The following is a 25,998-nucleotide window of genomic DNA, read 5'->3' as shown; positions in this document are numbered from 1 at the left end:
TGCTAGCATATGTTAAAGCATCACTGAGCTATAAGCGCATAAAGTGAGACAGGTCAGATTTTGAAAAATGAGCCTGGTCATTAAGGCCAAAACAGGCTTTAGAGGCAAGGGGTTAAAAGTAACCTGGGTCCCTTTAAGAGCGACGTGGGTCCCTTTAAGAGCGAAATGGGTCCTTTTAAGAGCAACCTGGGTCCCTTTAAGAGCGAAATGGGCCCCTTTAAGAGTGAAATTGGTCCCTTTAAGAGCAAAATGGGTCCCTTTAAGAGCGACCTTGGTCCCTTTAGGAACGAAATATGTCCCTTTTAAGAGCAAAATGTGTCCCTTTAAGAGCAAAATGAGTCCCTTTTAGCGTGAAATTGGTCCCTTTAAGAGTGAAATTTGTCCCTTTAAGAGCGACCTGGGTCCCTTTTAGAGCGACCTGGGTCCCTTTAAGAGCAAAAATGAGTCCCTTTAAGAGCGACCTGGGTCCCTTTAAGACCAAAATGGGTCCCTTTAAGAGCGATCTGGGTCCCTTTAACCCCTTAAGGACAGAGCCTGAAATGGCCTTAATGACAGAGACAAATTTTATGAATATGACCAGTGTCACTTTATTCATTAATAACTTCGGGATGCTTTTACCTATCCGGCTTATTCTGAGATTGTTTTCTCGTGACATATTGTACTTTACATTTCTGGTAAATTGGAGTCGATACTCATAACGAATCTTTATGAAAAAACCCAAATAATGTGAAAAAATGCATTTTTCCAAATTTGAAACTTTTTTGCATATACAGAAAAGGGTTATATCACATAAATTATATATTAAATAGCATTAGCAACATGTCTACTTTATGTTGGCGGCATTTATTAAACTATCTTTCATCTTTTTTTAGACAATAGGAAGCTTAAAACATTAGCAGCAAATTTCCAAATTTTCAGTTAAATTTCTAAATCAGATATTTTTAGGGACCTGTTCAGGTTTAAAGTGTATTTGAGGGGCCTGTATGTTATAAAGCCCCATAAAGCACCCCATTTCAGAAACTGCACCCCCCACACTCTGCAAAAGCACATCCAGAAAGTGTTTTAACCCTTTAGGGGAGTCACAGAAATAAAAGCTAAGTGTGTAAGAAATTTGAAAATTTTAATTTTCTGTGCAGAGATTTTATTGTAATCCAATATTTTTCATAATTATAAACCTATTACCAGAGAAATGCACCCCAATAATTATCGCCCCGTTCCTGCAGTTTATAGAAATACCCCATATGTGGCCCTATTGCGCTATTTGACGCAACCACAAGCCTCAGATACAAAGGAGCGCCTAGTGAATTTCAACGCCTCCGTTATATTTGGTCATTTTTGACTGTACCACTTCAGGTTGGCAGAGGCTCTGGGGTGCCAAAACCTAAAAAACACCCCTAAAGGGACACCATTTAGAAAACTACACCCCTCAAGGAATGTAACAAGGGGTGCGGTGAGCATTTGGACCCCACAGGTGCTTCACAGATTTTCCGAACAATATGGCGTGAAAAAAGAAAAAAATATTTTTTACACTAAAACGTTGTTCTAGCCTTCAATTTTTTATTTTCTTAAAGGGATAAGAGGGAAAAAAAGACACAAAACTTGTAGCGCAGTTTCTCCCGAGCACGGAAATACCCCACATGTGGCGATAAAGTGCCAAACGGGGCGCAGGACGAGCCTCCAAAGGGAAGGAGCGCCAATTGGCTTTTGGAAGCTGAATTTCACTGGAAAGGATTTCAAGGGCCATGTCGCATTTACAGAGCCCTCGTGCTGCCAAGACACTGGAAACCCCCCACAAGTGACCCCATTCTGGAAACTACACCCCTCAAGGAATCTAACAAGGGGGGCAGTAAGCACATGGACCCCACTGGTGACGGGCACAAATGTGGAACAATGTGACGTAAAAGTTAAAAAATTCATTTTTTCACTTTCATGGCACAAATGTGCCCGTCATCAAGGGGTCCATATCCTCGGTGCACCCTTTGTTAGATTCCTTGAGGGGTGCAGTTTCCAGAATAGGGGCACTTGTGGGGGGGTTTCACTTTCTTGGCAGCACAAGGGCTCTGTAAATGCGACATGGCGTTCATCATCCATTCTAGCCAAATCCAACCTCCAAAATCCAAATGGCGCTCCTTCCCTTCGGAGGCTTGCCCTGCACCCACATGGCGCTTTATGTCCACATGTGGGGTATTTACGGACTCGGAGGAAATTGCTCTACACATTTTGTTTTTTTTTCCCCTCTTTTAACCCCTTGTGAAAATGATAAATTCAAGGCTAAACCAACATTATAGTGTAAAAAATGTAATATTTCATTTTCACGCCACATTGTTCCACATTTGTGCCCATCACCAGTGGTGTCCATATGCTCACTACACCCTTTGTTACATTCCCTGAGGGGTGTAGTTTCCATAATGGGGTCACTTGTGGGGGGTTTCAACTGTCTTGGCAACACAGGGGCCTTTTGAATGCAACATGGCCCCTCGAAATCCATTCCATCCAAATCCAGCCTTCAAAAACCAAATGGCGCTCCTTCCCTTCGGAGGCTTACCCTGCACCCGCATGGCACTTTATGTCCACATGTGGGGTATTTCCGTACTCAGGGGAAATTGCTCTACACATTTAGTGTTTTTTTTTTAATCTTTTAGCCCCTTGTAAAAATGAAAAAATCATGACAAGATTAATGACTTAGAGTAAAAATTTTGCAAAAATTACACTAAATGTTGGTCTAGCCTTGATTTTTTCCATTTCCACAAGGGCTTAAAAAAGAAAATGAACACAAAACGTGTAGGGTAGTGTCCCCTGAGTACGAAAATACCCCACATGTGGATATAATGTGCCATATGGGCACAGGGCACGCCACCAAAGGGACAGAGCGCCATTTAGAGGCTGGAATGGAGGATGGAGGCCATGTCGCAATTACAAAGCTCCTGTGCTGCCAAGTCAGTAGAAACCCCCAACAAGTGACCCCATTCTAGAAACTACACCCCATAAGGAACCTAACAAGGGGTGCATTAAGGATATGGACACCACTGGTGACAGGCACTTACGTAGAACATGCCCCGAGAAAATAAAAAATACAATTTTTTTCATTTTCACGTCCCAAATGTGGCCGTCACCAGGGGGCCATATCCCCGCTGCCCCCCTTGTTAGATTCCTTATCGGGTGTAGTTTCCAGAATGGGGTCACTTGTGGGGGGTTTCTACTGTCCTGGCCGCACAGAGGCTTTGTAATTGCATCATGGCAAGTCTCTAATGGGAATGGTGGCCATACCTATTTAGCTGGGGAAAAGGGACCATTCTAATTTATTTGGGGGTATTAGGCCAATTATTAGTTTATAAGGTTGAAAATGACAGGTGTCCATCAAATGCAACCTGTGTTGATCCAGAGGAAGGCAAAAACCCCTCGTGAGGCAGACGACAGTAGCCTCATCTAGGGGGAAAATTCCTTCCCGACTACATATTGGCGATCAGAATAATCCCTGGATCAACGTGACCCCTGAAATAGGAATAAGGGACAGAATTTAGATAATGTAGAACCCCAATGACGTGTGGTACGCCTTGAAGCGATCCAGTATGCAGAGGCCGGGGTGATCAGGACAGGTGTCACACTGGAAAATGGCATCCTTCCTGGTCCCCCTGTTACGCCACACTCTGCACTTCTTCTGGGGTCTCCCGTTCTCCAGTGTGGGGGACGTCACCTGGAGAATGTTGTCCTCGTGCGATATGGGGTCCCTCATATCCAGAAGCGCTGGGTCCGCTCCATGGCTGCTAAATATTAGGGCGCTATTACTACTTCTGATATTTTCGTATCGTGCCGCAAGCTACAGTAGCTCGGGCAGCGAGGGATCAGAAGAGGGGGTGCTGGTATAAAAGTTATCCCCGTACAGGTGGTGGTAACCTTTATCCAGCAGTGGGAAGATCAGTTCCCGGACGATCTTCCCACTTGTTCCGAGGATGGGGGGGGAGGGGGCATCTGGGGGCTGCATTCGGGTGTCCCTTCCTACATACACTCTAAGGGTACATGCACAGATAACCCTTCGTGCATTCCGCAGTTGTCACCCACTGGCTTACTGATGCAGGCGCACGTCTCCACACGTGTCATAGACTCCATTCTATGCACGGGCGGATTCCGCTCTCCGTCCAACGTATTCATTCTTTGGATAGACGACGGAATCCGCCCGTGCATAGAATGGAGTCTATGACACGGGTAGAGACGCTCGCCTCCATCAGTCCACCGGCGTGTGCCAGCTGCGGAATGCACAAAGGGTTATCCTTCGCCATTCCGCAGTGTGCACATACCCTAAATCTGTAAGTGTTCCCTGAGGTACGCTCACACAGTTTGTAGAATTTCACACCATACCGTCATCTCTTATTGGGACGGTACTGGCGGAAAAGACGTGTCTAGGGGGCAGCGTACGCTACGCTACCCCCAGACACGTCACTGGATGATGAGGATGATGAGGATGAATGGAGGAAAGAAGGATCCCCCCCATTCATCCTCACTGGCTGTTTCGGTGTCGGAGGCAATAATAACGTATCCCTCTGACGCCGAAAACACCCTGGGGGTCATCTTTATACGGGGATTGGTATATGGGGTATGTAGTGGTGTAGTGTCAAACTTTATTCAATGTAGTGTTTTTTACGTGTTTTTTTTTTTACAATAAGTATAAAAAAAACCCTACGCCAACAAAGGAGTTGCTGATAAATGCCGCACTTATGTGCGGCACTTATCAGCAGACCGTGGCAGTAGAATATAGAAAAAAAAACACCCTACGCCAAAAAGGAGGAGTTGCTGATTAGCAGCGCACTGATCAACACTCAGCGGCGATAGGGTGCGGAAAATAGAAAAAAAAAAATTGGAAAAAAAAACTTTTTCTACATTCTGAACATCCCTGTAGCTGCTGATAAGTGTATTACACATATCAGCCGCTAGAGGGCAGCAGAGCGCAAAATCCGGAAAATGACGAGGCTGGAGCCGAAAATAGCCGGAAAAAAACGATGGGGACCGCCGTAAAGAGCCGAAGACGCGCCCGAAAGACGGAGGACGCCGCAAACCCGGAAGACGCCGATCAGGACCCCGGGACAGGTGAGTAATGTACAAATACCTGCTCTGGACCCCTCAGCTACCTAGCTGAGGGGTCCAGGGCAGGTATTTACTATTTTGCTGGACTCTGATCGCCGTGCCACCGGCCCGATCGCCGAGAACGGCTGGCCGGCCGTTCACGGCGATCGGGCCGGTGGCACAGTGACCACCATTACTTTTTACAGTAATGGCGGTCGGTGCCATCCTCGGACAGCACCGACCGCCATTTTTTTCCCGGTCATCGGGTCACCGATGACCCGGAAAGATTCCGATCGCCGCTATTGGCTGATCTGAATTGATCAGCCTATAGCGGCGATCGTAAGCACGGGGGATGTCAACCACCCCCCATGCCGAGAAGCTAAGATGGCCTGCTATGATTTATAGCAGGCCATCTTCCCCGATCGCTGTGTGCGAACACGCAGCGATCGGGGAAACATCGGGCGTAAATTTACGCCCTAATGCGCTAAGTATCAGGGCGCGAGGGCGTAAGTTTACGCCCGATGATGTTAAGGGGTTAAGAGCGACTTGGGTCCCTTTAAGAGCGAAATATGTCCCTTTAAGAGCAAAATGGGTCCCTTTAAGAGCGACCTGGGTCCCTTTAAGAACGAAATATGTCCCTTTTAAGAGCAAAATGTGTCCCTTTAAGAGCAAAATGGGTCCTTTTAAGAGCGACCTGGGTCCCTTTAAGAGCGAAATATGTCCCTTTAAGAGCAAAATGGGTCCCTTTAAGAGCAAAATGGGTCCCTTTAAGAGCGACCTGGGTCCCTTTAAGAACAAAATATGTCCATTTTAAGAGCAAAATGTGTCCCTTTAAGAGCAAAATGGGTCCTTTTAAGAGCGACCTTGGTCCCTTTAAGAGCGAAATATGTCCCTTTAAGAGCAAAATGGGTCCCTTTATGAGTGACCTGGGTCCCTTTAAGAGCGACCTGGGTCCCTTTAAGAGCGACCTGGGTACCTTAAAGAGTTACCTGGGTCCCTTTAAGAGTGAAATATGGCCCTTTAAGAGTGACCTGGTTCCCTTTACGAGCGACCTGGCTCCCTTTAAGAGCAAAATGGGTCCCTTTAAGATCGAAATGGGTCCCTTTAAGAGCAAAATCGGTCTCTTTAAGAGCAACCTGGGTCCCTTTAAGAGCGACCTGGGTCCCTTTTTAGAGCGACCTGGGTCCCTTTTTAGAGCTACCTGGGTCCCTTTAAGAGCGACCTGGCTCCCTTTAAGAGTGAAATGGGTCCCTTTAAGAGCGAAATGGGTCCCTTTAAGAGCGAAATGGGTCCCTTTAAGAGCAAAATCGGTCTCTTTAAGAGCGACCATGGTCCTTTTAAGAGCGACCTAGGTCCCTTTAAGAGCGACCTGGGTCCCTTTAAGAGCGACCTGGGTCCCTTTAAGAGCGACCTTGGTCCCTTTAAGAGTGACCTGGGTCCCTTTAAGAGCGAAGGGACCCATGTCGCTCTTAAAGCGACCCCGGTCGCTCCTAAAGGGACCTATGTTGCTCTTAAAGGGACGGGAGCCAAGTTGCTCTTAAAGGGATGCGATCCAAGTCGCTCTTAAAGAGACGGCACCCAGGATTAAAGTTTCTCTTAAAAGGAAGTCACTGGTAAAGGGGCGCTCTGGAAGTCACTGGTAAAGGGGCGCTCTGGAAGTCACTGGTAAAGGGGCGCTCTGGAAGTCACTGGTAAAGGAGCGCTCTGGAAGTCACTGGTAAAGGGGCGCTATGGAAGTCACTGGTAAAGGGGCGCTCTGGAAGTCACTGGTAAAGGGGCGCTCTGGAAGTCACTGGTAAAGGGGCGCTCTGGAAGTCACTGGTAAAGGGGTGCTCTTTTCAAGCACTATGTATTTCCCTGGAAATGCAAATCTAGTTTTTTCTTATGATCTGTATCATCTCAGTCATTATGGATAATTTTGATCCCTCTTTGGGCCTAAACACAGGAGACATTATAGACAAATCAACAAGATCTCCATAGAAATAATAGCACAGGATATAGTATATATAGGGGCAGGCAGTCAGACTATATATTGTGCTTTGTGAGGGAAGGTCTCCGCTTCCGTCCCATCATCTTACAGGAACCAGTGACGGTTTTCAGTGCTGAGTTACATCTTCTAAGCTGAGGACCGAGAAGAACATGGAAACACCTGATAGCGGCAGTAACCACAGAGGTAGGACACCGCCACTAACGTTATACCACTCCTATCCAGCTGCAAATTGAATTCTGAAAAGTGTTTTTTTTTTTTTTTTAAGTTTTTCCAATTTTCCTGCTGCAGTGGCCTTTGGTTAAAATATGTTTTATTGATTTCCCTGTCAGTTTTTGTTTGTTTTTTAGAGGGCTTTGTTGGTTATGTGGCAATTCTATACACCATGTTATTATGGCATGACAGAATATATTGTTTACTAATGTACTACTTAAGCTTTTTGCTATAATCTGATGTTGATGTTTTTATTACATCAACAAACCAAAGCTCATAACCATGGATTTTTATGTATGACAAGTCTCTATGCCGTGCAGTCATAGGATCACTGTGAGATGTGTGGTGTATGTAATGGAAAGTCAGGAGATCATCTCAATTCCTATTTCATTCATACTTCTCGTAGATCCTTATGCCATGAAGCCTGGCTCTATATCCTAGTTATGTTTCTTCTGATAGATCCTTTTGCCATGGAGCCTGGATTTATGCCCTAGTCATGTTTCTTCTTGTAGATCCTTAAGCCATGGACCCCAGACATATTCCTTCTCATAGATCCCCATGCCATGGACCCCAGACATGTTTCTTCTTGTAGATCCTTATGCCATGGACCCCAGACATGTTCCTTCTCATAGATCCCCATGCCATGGACCCCAGACATGTTCCTTCTCATAGATCCTTATGCCATGGACCCCAGACATGTTCCTTCTCATAGATCCTTATACCATGGACCCCAGACATGTTCCTTCTCATAGATCCTTATGCCATGGACTACAGACATGTTCCTTCTCATAGATCCTTATGCCATGGACCCCAGACATGTTCCTTCTCATAGATCCTTATGCCAAGGATCCCAGACATGTTCCTTCTCATAGATCCCCATGCCATGGACCCCAGACATGTTCCTTCTCATAGATCCTTATGCCAAGGTCCCCAGACATGTTCCTTCTCATAGATCCCCATGCCATGGACCCCAGACCTGTTCCTTCTCATAGATCCTTATGCCAAGGATCCCAGACATGTTCCTTCTCATAGATCCCCATGCCATGGACCCCAGACATGTTCCTTCTCATAGATCCTTATGCCAAGGTCCCCAGACATGTTCCTTCTCATAGATCCCCATGCCATGGACCCCAGACCTGTTCCTTCTCATAGATCCTTATGCCATGGACCCCAGACCTGTTCCTTCTCATAGATCCTTATGCCATGGACCCCAGACATGTTCCTTCTCATAGATCCTTATGCCATGGAACCCAGACATGTTCCTGCTCATAGAAGCCCATGCCATGGACCCCAGACATGTTCAGATCCTTATGCCATGGACCCCAGACCTGTTTCTTCTCATAGATCCCCATGCCATGGACCCCAGACATGTTCCTTCTCATAGATCCCCATGCCATGGACCCCAGACATGTTCCTTCTCATAGATCCCCATGCCATGGATTTTAGCTCTTTGCTCCAGTCATGTTTCTTCTAAATACAGGGCTGACACCCCTCCTTTATGACAGTGCTGGGGATTCTAATGAAACAAGCAATGTACTGAATTGGCAACTGAACGGCCAATAGCTCCACTTCAGTGACATTGTCAACCAATGGTTAAAAGTTTTCTTACAGATAAAAGAAGCTCCGGACATTGCTTACAAAGGTAATTTTGCAATGTGCAGCTGCTGCAATGATCATCAATCATGCAAACAGCGGGGGCATTATCCCTTGGGGTAATTTTCTTCTTATTCTACTTGCAGAAAATCTTACAGTGGTCACAGAGTTTTTCCTGTTAGGATTTCAGGGAAGTCAACTTTTAAGGAATGTTCTATTCTTTCTGTTCCTTCTTGTTTTTGGTGCAACTATATGTATTAATCTGCTGATCATATTATTGACGTCTATAAGCAAGATCCTCCACACCCCGATGTACTTCTTCATCTCCCAGCTGGCTATCAGTGACCTCCTGCTGACCACAGATATTGTCCCCAACCTGCTCCTCACTGTACTGATGAATGGAAGAGCCATCAGTTTTGTTGGTTGTATCACTCAACTTTATTTTTCCTTAGTTCCGATGGGTTTTGACTGTCTTCTTCTTACTGTGATGTCCTATGACAGATATGTGGCCATCTGTAATCCTCTCCGTTATGTTACTATTATGACAAACACCTATTGTATGAAGTTAGCCTTTATATGCTGGTTATTAGGCTTTTTGTTTGCATCGGTTGACACCATCACCCCAGCACTGCTGATCTTCTGTGGACCAAATCTCATTGACCATTTATTCTGCGACCTTGTTCCAGTACTGGGAAATGTTTGTTCAGATACCTCCATTGTTCAGCTTGAGATGTTTTTACTAAGCATTCCTTTAATTTTTTTCCCTATCCTAATGATTGTTTATTCGTATGTTAATATTATAGTTAATATATTAAGGATCCCATCCAATACCGGTAGACAGAAAGCCTTCTCCACCTGTAGCTCCCACCTCATTGTGGTCTCCATATTCTACTGCACTCTCTTCAGTATTTATGTTTTCCCAACAAGAGGACAATCCTCGACCATCAATAAAATCACTTGCCTGCTGTACACCATGTTTATTCCTCTGCTTAATCCCATCATCTACAGTCTGCGGAATAAGGACATCAGGAAAGCCATACGGGATACTTTTCCTACACATATGACTTAAATGGATCTAGATGTCTAATGGATTTATTCTAGTGAACAGGATAGTTTTACATTTCTTTTTATTTTAATATATCAATATATTTTTTTATTTCTGTAGAGTATTGGCCTAATTAATTAACATATTATGAATGTGAAATTTTAAGACAACCTTGTCACGAATTTACTTATCAATGAGAAGTTCCTCGAATCATCTCATGTAAAGTCTGAATGCTTTCACTTTTGGAAAGAATATTTTTGTTTAATTTTATTAATGAACAAAATCAATGGGGGAATATGTGAAATCTTCAAATGTTCCTCATGCCATTATATAGGGTGTGAGGAAGCAAAGTAATAAGGCCCTAATGCACGGAACGGTTATCGTCCGTATTCGGCCGATAATTGTCCTATATTATAGAAGGAACAATCAGTCGACATGAACGATGTCGGCTGATCGCTGCTGTCGTTTGTCTTACAACATGTTGAAAGACGATTGACTGTGATAGCAGCGATCTGCTGCCGTTGCTCTATGGAATATCCTAATAGAGCAGGCCACTTTCCTCTATGGACTGCCCGGGTGATCGCAGCTCCCCACGGCCTCCCCTGCACTTACCAGATCGCTGCCGCCGCATGTAGTGGCCTTGTTAGAATTCTTCTATTTAAACAAGATATAAAAAAAAAATGGATGTAACTGGAAACATAAAAAAAAGCATTTCCAAGTTTAAAACTGAAGTTAAAAATATTAATAAGAAAAAAGAAAACATTTTGCAACTCAACAGCCAAACAGCCATACAGACTCTTCAGACATCATTCAGAAGTTTGATCATTTACTAGGTGCGTAGTAGGCAAACGGTTATCAGAAAGAGAGGTGAAGTAGTGATGGAACTAAAAGAAAGTTGGGGTGGAAGAGTCAAGTTATGGATGAAGTTAAAGGGGTACTTCAGTTAGGAAAGTGTTAATTCCCAAATCATATTCTAAGCTTGTTTGTTATACTGTAGGTTTGTATTACATAAATTGGACGGTTTGTCTGTATCACATCCTGACTCACACCTTGAAGCTACTGAAAATCCTAACTGACTGCTCCACTCTGTCTCCACTCCTCTGTTCTCCCCCTCCCTTCTGAGACAGAGGTCACATGATCTATGTCTCTTCTGTAGGCAAGGCAAGCTGTAACACATCTTCTGTAACCCCACCCACCCCTGACTCACAGATATCAGTGTTTACTGTGCAAAGCAGATGGAGCAGGGGCTCAGTAGTTGTCTCTGAGGTGCAATGCATGCTGGGTGATGTAGTTTCCAAGCCAAGTAATGATGTAAAATTGCGACCACATGCAAAAGTTTAAATCTTGGGCTAGGAACAACTTTGACAAGCTTGAAAGGTGTCAAGTGATCAGTGGGTGGTCGGTGAGTGCAAATATATACTTCTTTGTGCATTTTATTATATTTTTTATGACATCATCGGAATACTCCTTTAAATTGGTGAGTATAGTGTGTTCCCCTAAAAAAAAAAAAAAAAAATCAGAGACCATAGCAGTTTTTTTTATTGAAATAATTATGAGATAACACTAGATGATAACAAATTTCATGAGGCACAGAAGCTTGATAGTTATAGTTCATTAGCTTGTGATAAATGTAATAGGAATGTTGAGCAAATTAAATCAGGCAAACATGAAGGTTCCAAAATTTACAAGAAACAACAAAATAAAAAAAAAATTGGCTCTGTACAAACTGGAGCCCTTGAAAGTTCACTTTGGTAGAGTCTGCGAATACAGCACGCATGGTAAGACCCTGCTGATTTACACAAAATGATATCCTACTGAGAAGAATTAGACATATAGATGTAGCCAGGGTCAACATGATCCCTCACGCGTCAGTGCAAGAACACATCACAGGTTTTCAAAATTGTGACTTGGTGTAAGAGCATTGCTTTGGTTTAAGAGCTCCCTGTACTGGGTGGGAGGGGGAGTGGAGGAGGGGCATGGCCTGTCTACAGCTCTGTACTCTGACCCAGGAAGTCTCCCTCACCTTCCAAATCAGAGCAGATCCACTTAAGGCTGGGGCTTGCATCAGGGGACAGGACTGTGGAGTTAATCTCTCCATAGCTGTAACCCCTCTTGGGCTGTAACCCTCCTGGACAGAGAACACTGCATTTATGTGCCCACATATGCCCTGCTCATTCCTTCATGCTCCTTGCAGTCTCTGTCAGCTCTGTTTTCATATCCTCTACATTCCTGCTATAATGTGCCTTCACTCACACTCAGCTATACACACTGTTACTATAATGTGCCTGCACTCACACTCAGCTATACACACTGCTGCTATAATGTGCCTGCATTCAAACTGCTGTATATAAAGTTTCTGTGTCTGTCCTGCGGCACAGCTCTGTGATTCTCTCTTACTGGTCCATACTGATCACACACCCCTTCCCCACCTGCTTCTTTATTCTAGTCTGTTGTACTACACTACTGCAATTTGGGAACCTGCATCTCCAGCTGCTGTTCTTTTTAGGTTTACTATACATTATACACCACATGCTGCTATACTGTACAGTAACTTATATATCACATATCCAGCTGTTGTGTTATCAGGGTTATACAGTTACTATACATTATACACCAAATGCTGCTATACTGTACAGTAACTTATATATCACATATCCAGCTGCTGCTGTGTTATCAGGGTTATACAGTTACTATACATTATATACCACATGCTGCTATACTGTACAGTAACTTATATATCACATATCCAGCTGCTGTGTTATCAGGGTTATACAGTTACTATACATTATACACCACATGCTGATTGCTATACTGTACAGTAACTTATATATCACATATCCAGCTGCTGTGTTATCAGGGTTATACAGTTACTATACATTATATACAACATGCTGCTATACTGTACATTAACTTATATATCACATATCCAGCTGCTGTGTTATCAGGGTTATGCAGTTACTATACATTATATACCACATGCTGATTGCTATACTATACAATAACTTATATATCACATATCCAGCTGCTGCTGTGTTATCAGGGTTATACAGTTACTATACATTATACACCACATGCTGCTATACTGTATAGTAACGTATATACTGTATCACATATCCAGCTGCTGTGTTATCAGGGTTATACAGTTACTATACATTATACACCACCTGCTGATTTCTATACTGTACAGTAACTTATATATCACATATCCAGCTGCTGTGTTATCAGGGTTATACAGTTACTATACATTATACACCACATGCTGCTATACTGTACAGTAACTTATATATCACATATCCAGCTGCAGTGTTATCAGGGTTATAAAGTTACTATACATTATATACCACATGCTGCTATACTGTACAGTAACGTATATACTGTATCACATATCCAGCTGCTGTGTTATCAGGGTTATACAGTTACTATACATTATACACCACATGCTGCTATACTGTACAGTAACTTATATATCACATATCCAGCTGCAGTAATATCAGGGTTATGCAGTTACTATACATTATATACCACATGCTGATTGCTATACTGTACAGTATCTTATACAGTATATCACATATGCAGCTGCTGCTGTGTTATCAGGGTTAAACAGTTACTATACATTATACACCACATGCTGCTATACTGTACAGTAACATAAATACTGTATCACATATCCAGCTGCTGTGTTATCAGGGTTATACAGTTACTATACATTATATACCACATGCTGATTGCTATACTGTACAGTAACTTATATATCACATATCCAGCAGCTGTGTTATCAGGGTTATACAGTTACTATACATTATACACCACATGCTGCTATACTGTACAGTAACTTATATATCACATATCCAGCTGCTGCTGTGTTATCAGGGTTATACAGTTACTATAGATTATACACCACATGCTGATTGCTATACTGTACAGTAACTTATATATCACATATCCAGCTACTGTGTTATCAAGGTTATACAGTTACTATACATTATACACCACATGCTGCTATACTGTACAATAACTTTTATATCACATATCCAGCTACTGTGATATCAGGGTTATACAGTTACTATACATTATACACCACATGCTGATTGCTATACTGTACAGTAACTTATATATCACATATCCAGCTGCCGCTGTGTTATCAGGGTTATACAGTTACTATACATTATACACCACATGCTGATTGCTATACTGTACAGCAACTTATATATCACATATCCAGCAGCTGTGTTATCAGGGTTATACAGTTACTATACATTATACACCACATGCTGCTATACTGTACAGTAACTTATATATCACATATTAAGCTGCTGTGTTATCAGGGTTATACAGTTACTATACATTATACACCACATGCTGCTATACTGTACAGTAACTTACATATATATCACATATCCAGCTGCTGCTGCTGTGTTATCAGGGTTTTACAGTTACTTTACATTATATACCACATGCTGATTGCTATACTGTACAGTAACTTATATATCACATATCCAGCTGCTGCTGTGTTATCAGGGTTATACAGTTACTATACATTATACACCACATGCTGCTATACTGTACAGTAACTTATATATCACATATCCAGCTGCTGTGTTATCAGGGTTATACAGTTACTATACATTATACACCACATGCTGCTATACTGTACAGTAACTTATATATCACATATCCAGCTGCCGCTGTGTTATCAGGGTTATACAGTTACTATACATTATACACCACATGCTGATTGCTATACTGTACAGCAACTTATATATCACATATCCAGCAGCTGTGTTATCAGGGTTATACAGTTACTATACATTATATACCACATGCTGCTATACTGTACAGTAACTTATATCACATATCCAGCTGCTACTGTGTTATCAGGGTTATACAGTTACTATACATTATACACCACATGCTGATTGCTATACTGTACAGTAACTTATATATCACATATCCAGCTGCTGCTGTGTTATCAGGGTTATACAGTTACTATACATTATACACCACATGCTGCTATACTGTACAGTAACATATATCACATATCCAGCTGCTGTGTTATCAGGGTTATACAGTTACTATACATTATACACCACATGCTGCTATACTGTACAGTAACTTATATATCACATATCCAGCTGCTGTGTTATCAGGGTTATACAGTTACTATACATTATACACCACATGCTGCTATACTGTACAGTAACTTACATAAATATCACATATCCAGCTGCTGTGTTATCAGGGTTATACAGTTATTTTACATTATATACCACATGCTGATTGCTATACTGTACAGAAACTTATAATATCACACATTCTGCTGCTTCTCATTGTTTGTTTCATCTGTTCTACATGTTATTCAGAATAAATATTCATTATATTTGGGGTGTGGAACCAATTGTCTGTATTTCAATGATTTCTTATGGGAAAATTTGCTTCGGTTCAAGAGTGGATTTGGATTACAAGCGCCATCCCGGAACCAGTTATAAGTTTCCAATAACACAACAAAGCTCCATAATTCTTACATGGAATAAGTTTTGGATAACCAGGCCTTTTCCTAGATCTGGCTGTCCTACCTAAGAAAAGGGAAGAAGAACCCAATGGTCAACCCAATGAGCTCCAAAGATCCTGTGCACACGTAAGAGAAACTTTGAAAAAGTCAGGCATCAGTGCAACCTTCACCAACTTCTATTCACTGGCTCAGTACTGTCCTTACAGTAAGGCATGGTGGGGGAAGGATTACATTGTGGTGGGGATAGGAAGAGCAAGGAGGACGGCTGACATTAGTCCTGTGCTCTGTCATGATGCAAGCCATGCCGCATGATGGGTTGGGGCTGTACTTAAATTAACCCCCTCAGAACTGGTCCAAAAAGTGCCACAAGTGTCACTGGGGTTTGGAAACACTTTGACATGTCATAGAGACATATAACATCCAGCTGCTGCTGTGTTATCAGGGTTATACAGTTACTATACATTATACACCACATGCTGATTGCTATACTGTACAGTAACTTATATATCACATATCCAGCTACTGTGTTATCAAGGTTATACAGTTACTATACATTATACACCACATGCTGCTATACTGTACAATAACTTTTATATCACATATCCAGCTACTGTGATATCAGGGTTATACAGTTACTATACATTATACACCACATGCTGATTGCTATACTGTACAGTAACTTATATATCACATATCCAGCTGCCGCTGTGTTATCAGGGTTATACAGTTACTATACATTATACACCACATGCTGATTGCTATACTGTACAGCAACTTATATATCACATATCCAGCAGCTGTGTTATCAGGGTTATACAGTTACTATACATTATACACCACATGCTGCTATACTGTACAGTAACTTATATATCACATATTAAGCTGCTGTGTTATCAGGGTTATACAGTTACTATACATTATACACCACATGCTGCTATACTGTACAGTAACTTACATATATATCACATATCCAGCTGCTGCTGCTGTGTTATCAGGGTTTTACAGTTACTTTACATTATATACCACATGCTGATTGCTATACTGTACAGTAACTTATATATCACATATCCAGCTGCTGCTGTGTTATCAGGGTTATACAGTTACTATACATTATACACCACATGCTGCTATACTGTACAGTAACTTACATATATATCACATATCCAGCTGCTGCTGCTGTGTTATCAGGGTTTTACAGTTACTTTACATTATATACCACATGCTGATTGCTATACTGTACAGTAACTTATATATCACATATCCAGCTGCTGCTGTGTTATCAGGGTTATACAGTTACTATACATTATACACCACATGCTGATTGCTATACTGTACAGTAACTTATATATCACATATCCAGCTGCTGCTGTGTTATCAGGGTTATACAGTTACTATACATTATACACCACATGCTGCTATACTGTACAGTAACTTACATATATATCACATATCCAGCTGCTGCTGCTGTGTTATCAGGGTTTTACAGTTACTTTACATTATATACCACATGCTGATTGCTATACTGTACAGTAACTTATATATCACATATCCAGCTGCTGCTGTGTTATCAGGGTTATACAGTTACTATACATTATACACCACATGCTGCTATACTGTACAGTAACTTATATATCACATATCCAGCTGCTGTGTTATCAGGGTTATACAGTTACTATACATTATACACCACATGCTGCTATACTGTACAGTAACTTATATATCACATATCCAGCTGCCGCTGTGTTATCAGGGTTATACAGTTACTATACATTATACACCACATGCTGATTGCTATACTGTACAGCAACTTATATATCACATATCCAGCAGCTGTGTTATCAGGGTTATACAGTTACTATACATTATATACCACATGCTGCTATACTGTACAGTAACTTATATCACATATCCAGCTGCTACTGTGTTATCAGGGTTATACAGTTACTATACATTATACACCACATGCTGATTGCTATACTGTACAGTAACTTATATATCACATATCCAGCTGCTGCTGTGTTATCAGGGTTATACAGTTACTATACATTATACACCACATGCTGCTATACTGTACAGTAACATATATCACATATCCAGCTGCTGTGTTATCAGGGTTATACAGTTACTATACATTATACACCACATGCTGCTATACTGTACAGTAACTTATATATCACATATCCAGCTGCTGTGTTATCAGGGTTATACAGTTACTATACATTATACACCACATGCTGCTATACTGTACAGTAACTTACATAAATATCACATATCCAGCTGCTGTGTTATCAGGGTTATACAGTTATTTTACATTATATACCACATGCTGATTGCTATACTGTACAGAAACTTATAATATCACACATTCTGCTGCTTCTCATTGTTTGTTTCATCTGTTCTACATGTTATTCAGAATAAATATTCATTATATTTGGGGTGTGGAACCAATTGTCTGTATTTCAATGATTTCTTATGGGAAAATTTGCTTCGGTTCAAGAGTGGATTTGGATTACAAGCGCCATCCCGGAACCAGTTATAAGTTTCCAATAACACAACAAAGCTCCATAATTCTTACATGGAATAAGTTTTGGATAACCAGGCCTTTTCCTAGATCTGGCTGTCCTACCTAAGAAAAGGGAAGAAGAACCCAATGGTCAACCCAATGAGCTCCAAAGATCCTGTGCACACGTAAGAGAAACTTTGAAAAAGTCAGGCATCAGTGCAACCTTCACCAACTTCTATTCACTGGCTCAGTACTGTCCTTACAGTAAGGCATGGTGGGGGAAGGATTACATTGTGGTGGGGATAGGAAGAGCAAGGAGGACGGCTGACATTAGTCCTGTGCTCTGTCATGATGCAAGCCATGCCGCATGATGGGTTGGGGCTGTACTTAAATTAACCCCCTCAGAACTGGTCCAAAAAGTGCCACAAGTGTCACTGGGGTTTGGAAACACTTTGACATGTCATAGAGACATATAACATCCAGCTGCTGCTGTGTTATCAGGGTTATACAGTTACTATACATTATACACCACATGCTGATTGCTATACTGTACAGTAACTTATGTATCACATATCCAGCTACTGTGTTATCAAGGTTATACAGTTACTATACATTATGCACCACATGCTGCTATACTGTACAATAACTTTTATATCACATATCCAGCTACTGTGATATCAGGGTTATACAGTTACTATACATTATACACCACATGCTGATTGCTATACTGTACAGTAACTTATATATCACATATCCAGCTGCCGCTGTGTTATCAGGGTTATACAGTTACTATACATTATACACCACATGCTGATTGCTATACTGTACAGCAACTTATATATCACATATCCAGCAGCTGTGTTATCAGGGTTATACAGTTACTATACATTATACACCACATGCTGCTATACTGTACAGTAACTTATATATCACATATTAAGCTGCTGTGTTATCAGGGTTATACAGTTACTATACATTATACACCACATGCTGCTATACTGTACAGTAACTTATATATCACATATCCAGCTGCTGTGTTATCAGGGTTATACAGTTACTATACATTATACACCACATGCTGCTATACTGTACAGTAACTTATATATCACATATCCAGCTGCCGCTGTGTTATCAGGGTTATACAGTTACTATACATTATACACCACATGCTGATTGCTATACTGTACAGCAACTTATATATCACATATCCAGCAGCTGTGTTATCAGGGTTATACAGTTACTATACATTATATACCACATGCTGCTATACTGTACAGTAACTTATATCACATATCCAGCTGCTACTGTGTTATCAGGGTTATACAGTTACTATACATTATACACCACATGCTGATTGCTATACTGTACAGTAACTTATATATCACATATCCAGCTGCTGCTGTGTTATCAGGGTTATACAGTTACTATACATTATACACCACATGCTGCTATACTGTACAGTAACATATATCACATATCCAGCTGCTGTGTTATCAGGGTTATACAGTTACTATACATTATACACCACATGCTGCTATACTGTACAGTAACTTATATATCACATATCCAGCTGCTGTGTTATCAGGGTTATACAGTTACTATACATTATACACCACATGCTGCTATACTGTACAGTAACTTACATAAATATCACATATCCAGCTGCTGTGTTATCAGGGTTATACAATTATTTTACATTATATACCACATGCTGATTGCTATACTGTACAGAAACTTATAATATCACACATTCTGCTGCTTCTCATTGTTTGTTTCATCTGTTCTACATGTTATTCAGAATAAATATTCATTATATTTGGGGTGTGGAACCAATTGTCTGTATTTCAATGATTTCTTATGGGAAAATTTGCTTCGGTTCAAGAGTGGATTTGGATTACAAGCGCCATCCCGGAACCAGTTATAAGTTTCCAATAACACAACAAAGCTCCATAATTCTTACATGGAATAAGTTTTGGATAACCAGGCCTTTTCCTAGATCTGGCTGTCCTACCTAAGAAAAGGGAAGAAGAACCCAATGGTCAACCCAATGAGCTCCAAAGATCCTGTGCACACGTAAGAGAAACTTTGAAAAAGTCAGGCATCAGTGCAACCTTCACCAACTTCTATTCACTGGCTCAGTACTGTCCTTACAGTAAGGCATGGTGGGGGAAGGATTACATTGTGGTGGGGATAGGAAGAGCAAGGAGGACGGCTGACATTAGTCCTGTGCTCTGTCATGATGCAAGCCATGCCGCATGATGGGTTGGGGCTGTACTTAAATTAACCCCCTCAGAACTGGTCCAAAAAGTGCCACAAGTGTCACTGGGGTTTGGAAACACTTTGACATGTCATAGAGACATATAACATCCAGCTGCTGCTGTGTTATCAGGGTTATACAGTTACTATACATTATACACCACATGCTGATTGCTATACTGTACAGTAACTTATATATCACATATCCAGCTACTGTGTTATCAAGGTTATACAGTTACTATACATTATACACCACATGCTGCTATACTGTACAATAACTTTTATATCACATATCCAGCTACTGTGATATCAGGGTTATACAGTTACTATACATTATACACCACATGCTGATTGCTATACTGTACAGTAACTTATATATCACATATCCAGCTGCCGCTGTGTTATCAGGGTTATACAGTTACTATACATTATACACCACATGCTGATTGCTATACTGTACAGCAACTTATATATCACATATCCAGCAGCTGTGTTATCAGGGTTATACAGTTACTATACATTATACACCACATGCTGCTATACTGTACAGTAACTTATATATCACATATTAAGCTGCTGTGTTATCAGGGTTATACAGTTACTATACATTATACACCACATGCTGCTATACTGTACAGTAACTTACATATATATCACATATCCAGCTGCTGCTGCTGTGTTATCAGGGTTTTACAGTTACTTTACATTATATACCACATGCTGATTGCTATACTGTACAGTAACTTATATATCACATATCCAGCTGCTGCTGTGTTATCAGGGTTATACAGTTACTATACATTATACACCACATGCTGCTATACTGTACAGTAACTTATATATCACATATCCAGCTGCTGTGTTATCAGGGTTATACAGTTACTATACATTATACACCACATGCTGCTATACTGTACAGTAACTTATATATCACATATCCAGCTGCCGCTGTGTTATCAGGGTTATACAGTTACTATACATTATACACCACATGCTGATTGCTATACTGTACAGCAACTTATATATCACATATCCAGCAGCTGTGTTATCAGGGTTATACAGTTACTATACATTATATACCACATGCTGCTATACTGTACAGTAACTTATATCACATATCCAGCTGCTACTGTGTTATCAGGGTTATACAGTTACTATACATTATACACCACATGCTGATTGCTATACTGTACAGTAACTTATATATCACATATCCAGCTGCTGCTGTGTTATCAGGGTTATACAGTTACTATACATTATACACCACATGCTGCTATACTGTACAGTAACATATATCACATATCCAGCTGCTGTGTTATCAGGGTTATACAGTTACTATACATTATACACCACATGCTGCTATACTGTACAGTAACTTATATATCACATATCCAGCTGCTGTGTTATCAGGGTTATACAGTTACTATACATTATACACCACATGCTGCTATACTGTACAGTAACTTACATAAATATCACATATCCAGCTGCTGTGTTATCAGGGTTATACAGTTATTTTACATTATATACCACATGCTGATTGCTATACTGTACAGAAACTTATAATATCACACATTCTGCTGCTTCTCATTGTTTGTTTCATCTGTTCTACATGTTATTCAGAATAAATATTCATTATATTTGGGGTGTGGAACCAATTGTCTGTATTTCAATGATTTCTTATGGGAAAATTTGCTTCGGTTCAAGAGTGGATTTGGATTACAAGCGCCATCCCGGAACCAGTTATAAGTTTCCAATAACACAACAAAGCTCCATAATTCTTACATGGAATAAGTTTTGGATAACCAGGCCTTTTCCTAGATCTGGCTGTCCTACCTAAGAAAAGGGAAGAAGAACCCAATGGTCAACCCAATGAGCTCCAAAGATCCTGTGCACACGTAAGAGAAACTTTGAAAAAGTCAGGCATCAGTGCAACCTTCACCAACTTCTATTCACTGGCTCAGTACTGTCCTTACAGTAAGGCATGGTGGGGGAAGGATTACATTGTGGTGGGGATAGGAAGAGCAAGGAGGACGGCTGACATTAGTCCTGTGCTCTGTCATGATGCAAGCCATGCCGCATGATGGGTTGGGGCTGTACTTAAATTAACCTCCTCAGAACTGGTCCAAAAAGTGCCACAAGTGTCACTGGGGTTTGGAAACACTTTGACATGTCATAGAGACATATAACACAAAAAGCAAAAGCGTGGCCCTCTCCCGACTCTGTGTCACATGATAAGTCGGGCTCCTAATGTAAGTCTATGGAGCCCGATTCTTTTACTGACACTAAGCGGAAGAAGACTGCACTGCAGCTCAGTCATCTCCCTGCTCGTTATCTCTATCAATACAAATCTTGACATGCCAAAAGTTTTTCCAAATGTACGGTACGCTTTAAGGCTCAGAGCCCATTTTTTAAATCTGACCTGTCTCACTATGGAGTTCTAGCTCTGTGTGTATCACTTCTCTATGCAGTTCTGAGTTTTAAAGATGGTAATTTTATTGCCAGTGTTCTTACGCCTGAGGTGATACTAAATTTGTGTACTCTTTTCTTTTTTTTTTTTCTACATTCATTTTTTCACTGGGAATTATGAGGATTATGTGTGTTTTGTACTTTATTAATATTTTTATTTGGGTGGGTTTACTTGAGTTTTTTTTTAATACTTTATTTTACTTCCCCACCATGGGGATTTCACTATGTGATTGCCTGATGGCAGCTACATTACATTGCAATGCTGGTCTGCATTGGATGTACAGTTACTCCCATGGTCATGAATGGGTAAAAGTGTGGCAACCCAGGAGGAGCACTATAGCGACATCATATGGTCACATATTTGGCCTCACTATGTCCAGGAGAATTAGTTTTTAAGATACATGTTATTGTTATTTATTTTTTTGAGCCAAGGCCAGGAGTAGACCTCAAGGAATGAGAGATAAGAAGGAACAATTTATACTTTTCCCTTGATCCACTTCTGCATTTACAAAGGGTAATATAAAAAAATGAATTATTATTATTATTATGATTATTATTATTGTTGTTGTTGTTGTTGTTTTTACTTTAGATTTCTTTAACAATGGTCAACCTGCCCAGCAAAAAAAGGAAATACAATATTGGAGAATTTCTAGGAAAAGTAGGCTTGTAGGAATCCCTACAAATCTACTATTTAACTCTTAACCCAAAGGTGTGGAAACTACCATACAGGGATACAACCTTACCTATGTCTAAGGTGACTATTTGTGTTCAAGTCAGGATGTTCCAATAAACAGAGGTTCCTCTGGAGGAGCGCAAAGTGCAGCTAAAGCCAAAGTACTCCATCTTGGGGAACCTTGAGTGGCTGGCTATACCTGATTGTGCAAGCCCAGGGAACGTGCTACAAGAACCGACACTCGGTGATCTTCCTGGCAGAAGGTGCTATTTCATCCAAACCTTAAGTACGGGTATCTTTTATCAAGATTTCCACAAACCAAGTCGCCCTGACAGCTTTCTGCCACTAATAAGTCCCTTTGGTAGCCCTGTAGCCTTTTTCTCAAGTCAAGTCTAATTTAACCCTAACTTCCAAGTAGCTAAAGTACACAGAGACTGCCTTATCTAAACCTATATACCTCAAGTACCCAACTCAATTAATTTGTGTTGCCCACAAGGAGAAAGGTCATCACTACTATTATTGCCAAGCTGTTTTATATATATATATATATATATATATATATATGTTTCTGTCTTGCACTGAAGCTTTAAGTAAACGGTTCAATTGTTCAAGAACTGGACTCCATTCTCACACCTACTCCTTTTCTATTTTTCAAAGTTGTGTGTCAGTAAAACCGGGGGATGGGCACTGTGACAAGTACACCCTAGCCCACCCTAGCCCACTGCTAACCTAGCAAACCCCAGGTTACTGCATATGTAAGAACTCAATAGTGTAGCTGATTCCACATTCAGTGATACCAAATATATTCATTTTTATATAAATGATTTGAAATTTTTATTACTTACACTATACACTATAATTACACTATAAGGCTATGTTCACACTGCGTATATGTCCGGCCGGGGACATACGCTACTTGCGGCCGGCTACGTACGGACCGCAAACTTACGCCCGTAGTCTACTTACTCTTCCCGAGCGCCCTACGTAGCGATCTGACAGCGGTCTTTTACTTGGAAATCTTCGCCTAGCCCCGGACACCCCACAGAACCTTTTGGATCGGCACAAAAAGGTGTAAAAATGTAGAAATCACCACTACGTACGGGACCGCATGTTACGCTATGGCCGTAAGTTACGGCATTTTCGTCCTCAAACAATGGTCTGGTTCATTTTTTTACGGCGCCGCGTACGATCCGGGCATAAGTTCGTACATAGTGTGAACTGTGCAGCCGTACATCGTATACTTTCCATTGTACGCAAACTACGTAAGTCTCCGGCCGCTCATTCACGGAACGTGCTACGTACGGAGACTTACGTAGAGTGAACATAGCCTAAAAAGAAATTTGTACACTTTTATAGTTCCACTATGAGCAGTTTCCATGCACAATATGTCAAGTAGATGCTTTACTAGATGACCCATTTATGAAGAGTTCCCTGTGCAGCTTTTTTTATGTCTTTATTCCTCAGACTGTATATAATGGGGTTTATCAGAGAAGTAAACACAGTATATAGCAGGGAGAGAATTTTACTAATGGTGAACTTTTTTATTTTTGTCGGGTCAATATAAACACTGAATATAGTCCCGTAGAATATGAAGACCACAATGAGGTGGGAGCTACAGGTGGAGAAGGCTTTCTGTCTACCAGTACTGGACGGGATCCTTAGGATTGCTGAAATAATATAAGTATAAGACCCTATAATAATTGTAGTTGGGATCAATAAAATTGGAACTCCTACAACAACAGTCAACAACTGTACAACTGAGGTTTCAGAACAAGAAAGTTCTATTAAAGGGGCAATGTCACAGTATAAATGGTCAATGGTGTTTGGTCCACAGAAGTTTAGCTTTGCTGTTGCTATTGTGCAGGACAAAGAACTAAAAAATCCAAGAAGCCAACAGATGGCGGCCAATATCACACAATATGTACTTGTCATGATGGAGGAGTACCGGAGGGGATTACAGATGGCCACATATCTATCATAGGACATCACAGCCAGGAGAAGACATTCAGATGCTTCTGGGGTACCAAAAAAACAAAGCTGGGTCATACAACTAATAAAAGTAATGGTGGCCCCATTATTCAGTAGGACGTGGAGCATGTTGGGGACAATATTAGTCGTCAATAAGATGTCAGTGATGGAGAGTTGTGAGATGAAGAAGTACATTGGGGTGTGGAGGATCTTGCTGGTGGACACCAGGGTGATGATCAGGAGGTTCCCACATATTATCAGCCAATAAACCACCAGGAATAAACAGAACAGGAAAAGCCTTAACTCTCGCCTGAACTGAAACCCTAACAGAAAGAACTCTGTGACCTCCGTCTTGTTATTCTGTACTTGAATAAAGGCAGTTGTCATAGTGTGTGTAAAAAAACAAAAATATCTGCCTGTTGTGTGCAAAAGGTTTATATTCCTGTATTCCTGGCCGTGTCTGTAATATGGAAAATTATTTTAAATCAGATGTTTCCAAATTTAAAATAATGTACATAGGAAGAAAAAAACCTCTATACGAGTATCATACCGGCAGGTCCGTGTTGGCAAAGGCTTCAGAAGAGAAGGATTTAGGGTGGTAGTGATTTCTAACAGCCTTAAAATGAGTCACCAGTGCAACCAGGCAGTGGGGAAAGCGAAACATATGCTGGATATATATATATATATATATATATATATATATATATATATATATATAGTTAGT

The 25,998-nt window shown here is 40.9% G+C and overlaps 2 protein-coding genes across 2 annotated transcripts; one reads left to right on the top strand and one right to left on the bottom strand.

Moving 5' to 3' along the window:
- Positions 1-4,994: 4,994 nt before the first annotated feature.
- LOC138785975 (olfactory receptor 10A7-like) lies at positions 4,995-9,920 on the top strand. The gene is made up of 2 exons (XM_069962521.1): positions 4,995-5,082; positions 8,998-9,920. Exons 1-2 carry the CDS (start codon positions 4,995-4,997, stop codon positions 9,918-9,920), a joined length of 1,011 nt encoding a protein of 336 aa, XP_069818622.1.
- Positions 9,921-24,710: 14,790 nt separating this feature from the next.
- LOC138785970 (olfactory receptor 5V1-like) lies at positions 24,711-25,661 on the bottom strand. Its single transcript, XM_069962507.1, has one exon. It carries the CDS (start codon positions 25,659-25,661, stop codon positions 24,711-24,713), a length of 951 nt encoding a protein of 316 aa, XP_069818608.1.
- Between the last annotated feature and the right edge of the window lie 337 nt (positions 25,662-25,998).

Source organism: Dendropsophus ebraccatus, chromosome 1 (assembly GCF_027789765.1).
Source record: "Dendropsophus ebraccatus isolate aDenEbr1 chromosome 1, aDenEbr1.pat, whole genome shotgun sequence".
NCBI lineage: Eukaryota > Metazoa > Chordata > Amphibia > Anura > Hylidae > Dendropsophus > Dendropsophus ebraccatus.
Note: the sequence above shows the minus strand (reverse complement) of the source record. Positions and strands in the feature narration are given on the sequence as shown.

Coding starts and splice junctions, on each gene's coding strand:
- LOC138785975 (XM_069962521.1), top strand. CDS start 4,995: ATGGGGACCGCCGTAAAGAGCCGAAGACGCGCCCGAAAGACGGAGGAC. Junction 5,083..8,997: donor CGATCAGGACCCCGGGACAG/GTGAGTAATGTA, acceptor TTCTACTTGCAG/AAAATCTTACAGTGGTCACA.
- LOC138785970 (XM_069962507.1), bottom strand. CDS start 25,661: ATGACAACTGCCTTTATTCAAGTACAGAATAACAAGACGGAGGTCACA.